The 9,443-nt window shown below is 33.6% G+C and overlaps 1 protein-coding gene and 1 pseudogene across 1 annotated transcript; one reads left to right on the top strand and one right to left on the bottom strand.

The window, feature by feature from the left end:
- Nucleotides 1-256: 256 nt before the first annotated feature.
- On the bottom strand, nucleotides 257-4,628 carry LOC119189118 (annotated as a pseudogene).
- Nucleotides 4,629-6,893: 2,265 nt separating this feature from the next.
- Nucleotides 6,894-9,281, top strand: LOC119189100 (transducin beta-like protein 3). The gene is given in 5 exon segments (XM_037437921.1): nucleotides 6,894-6,987; nucleotides 6,990-7,276; nucleotides 7,278-8,040; nucleotides 8,043-8,468; nucleotides 8,471-9,281. Coding segments are annotated over 5 exon segments (2,349 nt in total). The 3' UTR covers nucleotides 9,250-9,281.
- Nucleotides 9,282-9,443: the final 162 nt, after the last annotated feature.

The raw sequence follows: 9,443 nt of genomic DNA, 5'->3' as shown, positions 1-9,443 counted from the left end.
TTACTGCAAAGGCTGCATGTTAAAGGATTCATATTCCCAAGTTTTGTTAATTCCTAATTCATTAAAATGCAAATTTATATTACAATATTAGACAATGTGGCATTATAAGTGGGTTAACAAGTTCTCTGTGAATCAAACTTCCACTATTATGTCTCACTTTAAAGATATAGATATTGCCTATGTGTAACAATGTGAACAACATTTTGCAAACCAACTCTTCACATAAAATTCTAGAAGTTTTTAAATTGTGGTGTATCTAATCTACCCAGGCTTGCGCCGGCTGGTCTGTGGTAAAGCGGACTAACTCCATTACGTTCCATAGCGTCTAACACTTCGCACACGTACGCTGCGACATCGGCACGACTTTGGTTTATACCTTTTATGAATGGGTGCTCAACAGTCTGTTATATTTAGGACGCTGAGTTTCTTCTTTTATGAGGCTGAAAAAATTTCTCGTAAAATAGGGCGTTGTATGTTTCATGTCAACAGTTATTAACCGAAATTCTCACCAAGTATTGACGAAATTGACGAAGTTATTAGAAAATGCATTGTTGTTGTTTGTGAGCCTTGGTGGATCTCCTTGCACAACTTGTTGCAGTTGTTCGAATACGGATCCCCAGCGAGGATACGGGAAAGCGCCAGTGGCAACTTCCATTAGCGTGATGCCCAATGACCACACATCTGAACGCACATCATATCCTCGAGCACGGCCTGGGTCAATCCGTTCTGGCTGAAATCGTAATAATTTTTATGTATTTAGACTCGCCATATACAAATACTAACACTTATAGGCCTTTACATTGCATTTAAGGGTATGGGGTGCACTGGTCCCACCGCCCACTTATGTAACATATGCTAGTTTAATGTGTCGATTGCAGTACCCAAAGCCGTAGTTTTGAAGTGCGTATCGCCAATTTTATATTAAGCCGCACTGGTGTATGTAGGATAATTTTTTTATGTGTGGTGTGTCTTTACCATGTTTAGAGCTTCTTTTTTATAACACCTGGCTCCAATATCAGCTAACAATTGTTATCTGGGTCTAATTCAACATACATACATACATGCATAACATTACGCATTTTATCCCCGAAGGGGTATGCAGAGGCGCAACTAGGGCACCCACTTTTCGCCAAGTATGTTCCGTCCCATGATGTGATAGGGGGCGAGCCTATCGCCATATCGGGCACAAATTCCAGACTCGGGCTGATACTGAGCAGAAAAACCCAAATATCACTTTGCCCGACCCGGATTCGAACCCAGGACCTCAGAGCGCTATTGTACCGGACATGCAATACAACTACGCCACCGAGGCAGTCAAGTTATCAAAATATAACTTACAGCCATGTAAGGTCTGCATCCAGCATCGCGCGTGCGCTATTGAATCCACTAATTTCCCTGATATACCAAAATCACACAACTTAATATTCCCGCGTCTGTCTAACAAGATATTGGATGGTTTTACATCTCTGAAAAAAAATATATATTAATGTTGCATGCAAGTCAGAAATTAAGGTAACAGATAAATATGACAAATGTTTGCAATTATATGTGTGAATATCCTAAGCTTAATATCATTTGGTTTTAGATTCACAGTAACGTTGGTACAGCAGAGGTGGTCCACCTTCAGTGGCACTTTTAAGAGGACAGCAAAATGTCTAAAATTAAACAAAGATAAATCTTTTGTCAGTTGCCCCAGCAGTTACAGCGTTGAGAAGAGGGAATGATTATAAGTTTTATTTTGTTGAACAAATTGTTTTTGCCTTTACTGGATGTTTGGGGCAGCTAAAACCTACCCCCCATGTCACTGCAGACTCGTAAGAAATTATTTGCGAATGCGAATGTTCTATAAAGACTATTCAATATTCATTACATGACCCATAGAGACTACTTACCTATGAATTATCTTAAGTTTTTCTTTTAAATAATTTAAAGCCTTAACTGTAGCAAGAGTTATTTTAGCTATAATATTTTCAGGTATTCGAGTTTGCATTCTTTCACATATAAATTTATAAAATTTATCTAATGAAGTGTCCATTAATTCCATGCAAATCCAGCAGTCACCCTGTAAAAATATAAAACAATGTAATTATTATAACTAAAACTATTATCTAGAATCAGCATCATCGATCATCATAGCATTAAGAATTTTTAAATTTATTATATATACTGTCTAGGGAAATAAAACCTCAAGTTCAAAACAAAATCTTGTCTATATTTGTGCAAATGTTTTTTGTGCTGACCCTACATGGGTATGGAATTGGGTTAGGAGCAGGATGATCTTGCAAATTAATCACAATTTTTTCATACTTTCTTTATTTGAGAGTAAATTTAATTTAACATGACTGCTATTTTCTTTGAGGTACTGACATACATGAAGTCATTTATTACAAGAAAAAACAAGCTATGACAACTTACCTCCTTAAATAGTGCTCCATAGAATTCAACAATGTAGGGACAATCGTTGCTTTTCATTACTACTTCTAGATCCATAAGCAACTGTTTTTGCTCTTTTTCATCCACTGTTGACCGGATGCGTTTTACTGCCATTACTCTACTTGTCCTGGAAATAAATATTATTATTATTATTATGTTGAGTATTGACCATAGCTGGTATATCATAGATATATTTAATATTAATACTTCTTGGACTATATGGAATCAAAATAATATTATTTTCAGTTTGTGTTGCTAGTTACTTTTCCATCTATATAATTTTTATTAAAACTCATATAACACACATACCTTCTACTTTCAAATGGAGTCATTTTCATTATTAGCCTTGATTAGTGCAATGGCCCCATAACCATACTTATACACAAAACCATAATTTATACTTTTCTATAACTTTAAAAAGTAAACATGGCCTAACTTCTCCATAATCCTAGCAAATAATAGGAACATATTATATATTAACTTACTTTCTGTGGACCATCTTATTAACAGCTCCAAATGCACCTCGTCCTATTTCTCCAAGGTCTTGCAAGTCATCAGCTGTGAAGTCATAGACCTCTGTTGCAGACAACTGCAGTTTGCCTGATGACTGCATGGAGGGATATATTCGGCATCTGTCCCTGTTTGTTTTGAAAACTAAACATAAGTTCAAAGCATTACAATGACAAAAACTGGATCTGAAACAAATATCTGAGGCTCTCCACCTGAGAATTGAATAAACCCTGTCACATTTATCACCAATGCAACACTACTGGCATTATAATAACTGTAAATTTTGGATCAAGCAAAGTGCATTTTATAAAATTTATGATGCTCTGCAAAAAATATTTATTTTTGTGAGTTTGTTATCTCACTCAAAAACATAAAATTCATTACTGAAGAGATTCATGGATCTTGAAGTAGGGTACTTGAACTACAATGTGAATAAAGCTGGAGGTTATATTAGACAATCAATAATTCTGTGTTATTCAAATAAAATAAAAAATTACTAATATGAACCATGTAATGGAATGTTTTTTTTTGTACAACTTAGGTTGTAAATAGTAACTGTCTTATTTCACTATATACTGCAAATATACTTCATCCCACCTGGTTTAACTAGCTGTCCAAACATCAGTAACACATATTTTCCACTCACAAATAAAAATTACAAGAAATGAACATAGCTGATTTTTTTTTTCACTATATATGGTGCTGCTATCTATTGTAAATAATTCAAATTATACAATCTCGAAAAAATATTTATCTGTTACATAAACATTAAATCAGTATTCACAATTAATCAGTGGCAAATTATGATAAAGAACACTAACTTCTTGGCATTAACAGGTATTAAAATGACTGCTTCACAAACAAGGCTGGCTTGAAATAATAAGTTCACTATATATTATGTTGTGATACATATACTTTTACCAGACCATCTAATACAGAGACTCTGCAGATGTGTAGTATTTTATGTGTAGTGAAGCCACTCTTTGTTATATCTTTACTAATCATGTCTATGCTAACCCTTGTGAATTACAGGTATATATTATTGTTTTGAAAAATCAGACATACAATATTCCTGCAATATTAACATTGATAGAATTTTTATGTTATTGACAGTGTCAAATCACAACATGAAATGTTACCTGGTGTTTTCTGGCAGCACATCTCTGATGGTTCGCGACGGGACGCGAGGCTTCGGCGCTGACGAAGTGCTAGACGAGAATGGTATAAAAGCCACACTGTCAGACGTATTCCCCAACGGCAACTCCAAAATCTTACGCTTCTCTGAACTAAATAAATTTAGGTCAGGTTTTGTGGAGTGGGCCTACTTGGACCTGTAATATAAACAAACATCACGTTCATTGCTCTGTTATTATAAATAAAAACACAAATTACAGCGCAAATATTCGAGTTACCTTGATTTGGTGACACTTCGCCATTCTTCGACATTTTTACCGCTTATAATATTGGTAATATTTAATTGGTTTCCACTATTCTTTGGTGCAAATTACGACTCTCAAATTATCCATTTGAGGAATCAATTAGAAATTGGTCACGTTTTCATAATAAGCGATGTTGATTTATTATTCAATTTGTGCATCGTATCGACACAACACACGATGTTTTACGTTTGCTTGACAATGACAATTTGACAATTAACTTGACAGCAAGTAGACTAGACTTGTGCAAAGTTGAACAGTTACCAAAGAACTATTGCTCTTTTATGAACTATTCTGTACATAAATAGACCATGAAATCATTCTTTCATTCCGCTGTTTATTTTATCTTTTCCATTTATGACAGACCATTCTTGCTCTCACTCGATCGGAAATACTCAGATAATATTATTTCTTAATATTGCCATTATACCACAAAGTTCATTTTATTTCTTACCAATATTGTTTAAAGGGGTGTTTGTTATATAGTACGTACTAATATGTATACACAGAAACTACTGAATGGATTTGCATGAAATTTGGCACACGCATAGATTATATTGTAGATTATTTATAGGTTTACACCATGAGTAGTAAGACGCGTTGGGGTAAGATCGTAGGAGGTGTAACATCGTATACCAAATAACTTGCAATTGTGTTATAATTTTTGTTTTTAGACAACACTACCTGCGACCCCATGTTGTTCCCTATGTTCCACTAGTTCACATGAATGGTTCCGTCAAGTAAATAATGTTTACGGTGCTAACAAACAGAATATCGGTATTTCGTCATTCCCTGGCAGATCGGATTAACCCATGCAAGAATTTGCCTAATTTTAATTTAGTATTTACTGTTTTCAATTAATTTTGTAGTTATATAGTATTATAAAGGAAATAAATCTTGTGACTTGTTTATTCAAATTTGTCGAAACACCTATATTCCCTGAGATCCGATCTTTACGCATACAATTAATTGTCGTTAAAGAACGGATAAAAATCGTTCGATCTAGCACTTGTTAAATATTGTAAGTTTGTGTCAAAATTTACACACGAAAACGTCTGAACTCAGTAATTATGTATTTTTTTTAGCTCAGGTGAATGATCAATTTTGTTATTTATTTACACGTGTATGTACTATTTCTTCGAATATTTTAAAATATCTACAGTGTCAATCATGAGGGGTAAGATCGTATGCCTAGAACTTTTAAAAAAAAAGTTCGCTTCTAAAAATATCTTACGAAATTTGATAAAATTTTTGAATGTTTATAAATGACTATCTATCAGAATACACTCTTTTATGGATTTTAGAATCCCTTTATCATAGACGGTTTTAGAGAGTAGTCCGAACTATACCTGTGAAGGTCCTATCTTTCTCACACATTTCTAAAAGTATGGTACTTTTTCAAAGCCTTATAAAACAGTAACTGTTATATTAAGAAATTTAAAAAATATATACCATTTAGTATATTTAATGACATATAGCTAAGTTAATAATTCATTATGATAACTTCTATAGAATTCTTGTAAAAAAAATTCGAGAACACTGTTTAACACGTTGAAAAAGCGTCCAATTTAACCCCAACGCAAGCCACAAGAAACACTTGGTTATTAGTGAACTATAATTTTCGATTTAATTTAATTTTGGCAGTAAAAATTTAAATTATGCCTTGCAAACTTAGTATAACACAGAGGGTACTATAACTCATTCATTCGTTATAATGAACTGAAAGTTGTCTGTTTATTGGGTATAATTATAAAGCCTACCACCCACCCCTACTTTATTTGCGATTGACCCCTGACTAACTAACTATATGTATAAATACGTCTTCTTGTATGTTATAAAATAATATTATAAGAATATATTTTTTCTTAAAACCGGAATGATGAGCTTAGATTTAGTAGATCTTATCGATCTAAGACTGTTATCTGCCTACATAATATTTGTATTCTCTTTGGTTATCTGGCAACACTAAACACATACTTCAAAATAATAGCTATGAATAAAAAAAAAAGTCAATGAAGTAAGCATGGTGTAGAATACGAAAACGAAAATTCTATTCTTTATTTGTTAATCGATGTTTTAGAGAAAAATCAAGAAATGGCTAATTTAAAAGAAATGTAAGCGTCGTTTTTATCTATATTTTCAGCAGGTTTTTTCGTATCATTTAATGTAAACGCGGAGCATGTGTGCCTGCATCAAATGTTTACCAATGTTTTTAAACTTCTAACCTTTACTACTTCACAAATGATTTACAAAGCAATACAAAATATGTATCATGCATCGTTACTTTGGATATTAGATATAGTATCGTAATACCCAGTAATTAAATTAGTATTATATTCATTCATTTCAGTGCGCACCGCAATTCTGCTTGTTGTAGAGGGACTCTAATTCTAAAATACTAAGAACTCGTAAATTAATATTCGTCTATATAATTTTTATGGGATTATTCGGAATTTTCGTAATAAAATTTCCTTAAAATTAAAATTTTAAAATTTAATATTTATTATTCCAGATATGAAAAAGACCGCAGATTATACTGCGTTCTATACTGGCGGAGATATACAGTGGACTAATGACGGTGCTCATCTACTATGCTTATGTGAGGACACAATAAAGTTGTTGATGTAAACACATTATCTGAGGTTCTTGTAATAGGCCAAGGAGCAGATGATGAAGAAGTTGACCAAATTTACACATTTAGAATATGTCATAATAATGAAAAGATTGTTAGTGCTCATAAAAGTGGACTAATCAAACTGTGGGATCGAGAAACAGGTAAACAAGAGAAGGTTTGGAGATCGGGCCACAAAGGACCAGTTGCAAAATTAGCTTTCGACAAAGCAAATGAAAATTTAGCTTCTGGTGGCTCAGATGGCAATATTAGGCTATGGGACTTAGCTAGCTCATAACACATGCACTAGTAGTTTGAGAGGTGCCATGGGAGTTTTTTCAGTATTACAATATCATCCCGATACTGATAAACAATTAATTTTTGGAGCAGCAGATGACACAAAAATCAGATCTTGGCATTCTAGAACTGGCAAAGAACATCAAGTATATTCAGGACATTTTAGCAAAATCACTTCTTTACAATTTACATCTGATGGTGAACACATGGTTAGTTCTGGTAGAGATCGAGTTCTTATATTATGGAAAGTAAATGAAAGCAAAGCTCTTAGAGTTTTACCAGTTTATGAAGGTATTGAAGATACTTTTTTATTGCCTCTCACATTTAAAATACCCAATTTTACAAAAAAGGCAGAAACAGAAGGAATTTATGTAGCTTGTGCAGGTGAAAAAGGTATTGTCAAAATATGGAATTTATCTATAAGCCGTCTTATGTACGAACAAAATAACAGCTTGGTCTCTGCAGCATCAGAAGAAGGTGGATTGGCGATTACTCACCTAATGTTTAATGAAGTCAGAAATGTCTTGGCTGTAGTAACTGCTGATCACAACATCATTTTACATGACCTTGAAACATTTAGTTTTGTTAAACAAATGATTGGTTTCACTGATGAAGTCCTAGACATAATTTTTGTTGGCAAAGATGAGAAACATATTGTTGTGGCAACAAACAGTCAAGATCTCAAATGTTATGAACTAGATAGCATGGATTGTCATTTAATCAAAGGTCATACTGATATTGTACTTTCCTTAGCTGCTTCCCTACAAAGCCAGAAATGTTTGTATCTTCTAGTAAGGACAATTCAGTTAGGATATGGCTCCAAACCGAAGAAAACAAAATTGTATGCCTAGGTGTTGGCACTAGACACACAGCTTCTGTTGGCTCAGTTTTTGCGTCACAAACATCAAGCAAATTTTTTACCTCAGTTAGTCAAGATAACTGTTTAAAAATCTGGACTGTTCCCAATGATGAAGAATCATTAAATAATAAATTAAAATCAAGTCATACTGAGTTAGCACATCAAATGGACATTAACTGTGTTGCTGTATCACCTAATGATAAAATGATTGCTACTGGTTCCCAAGACAAAACAGCAAAATTATGGACAGACGACCTGAGCCTTTTGGGTGTCTTAAAAGGCCACAGAAGAGGCATTTGGTGTGTGAGATTTTCACCTGTTGACAAGTAGTTCTTACATCTTCAGCTGATTGCCTAATAAAGCTTTGGTCTATAGCTGATTTGAGCTGCTTAAAAACATTTGAAGGACATGAAAGTTCTGTGCTTAAAATTGAGTTCCTCAGTAGAGGACAGCAAATAATCTCGAGTGGTGCAGATGGCTTACTAAAATTGTGGAATATAAAAACATCAGATTGTAAAATGTCTCTAGATAATCATGACGGTAAAATATGGTCTCTAGCAGTTATGAAAGATGAATCAATGATTATTACAGGAGGCTCGGATTCAAAATTAGTTAAATTAAAAGACGTAACTTTAGAAAAACGAGAACAAATGGCTAAAGCCCGAGAAGAAATGATTTTACAAGAGCAAGAGTTAATGAACTTATTGCATGATAAAAAGTTAATCAAAGCACTAAAATTAGCTTTACGTATGGAAAGACCAATGCATGTCTTGAAAATAGTCAATGAAATTTTAAAGGGCGGAAATGAGAAACTATATTCCACTTTAAAAGAGATAAACCATACACAAAAAGAAACATTACTAAAATCTGCTGCAGAGTGGAACACAAACAACAAAAATTGTCATGCTGCTCAGCTGGTATTCCATATATTAGCACCAGAAATTATTTCAGGTAAACTTAAAGTTCCGGCGCTAGGAAGTTTCATCGAAGGAGCGCTACCATACACGGAACGTCATTTCGAAAGGTTAACAAATCTGTTGCAAGATTTAAATTTCATCACGTATACAGTAAATTGTATGCAACCGGCTCTAAAAAATGTATAAATGAATTATTCAAATAAAAAATATTTGCCTTATATAAACTTTCATTGAACAAACTTGTACTTTAATGCAGGACATTTCCAAATAACAGCAGAGTTTACACTAAGTAATAAACTAAATGCGGTTATCTATTATGTGTAGGTACTTGTGACGCACGAGTTACTTACGTCAAACAATACCTACTAGTCGAGTCTGAA

The sequence above is a fragment of the Manduca sexta genome, chromosome 12 (genome assembly GCF_014839805.1).
Source record: "Manduca sexta isolate Smith_Timp_Sample1 chromosome 12, JHU_Msex_v1.0, whole genome shotgun sequence".
Lineage (NCBI taxonomy): Eukaryota > Metazoa > Arthropoda > Insecta > Lepidoptera > Sphingidae > Manduca > Manduca sexta.
The sequence above is the reverse complement of the archived record's forward strand: the minus strand, read 5'-3'. Positions and strand labels throughout refer to the sequence as shown.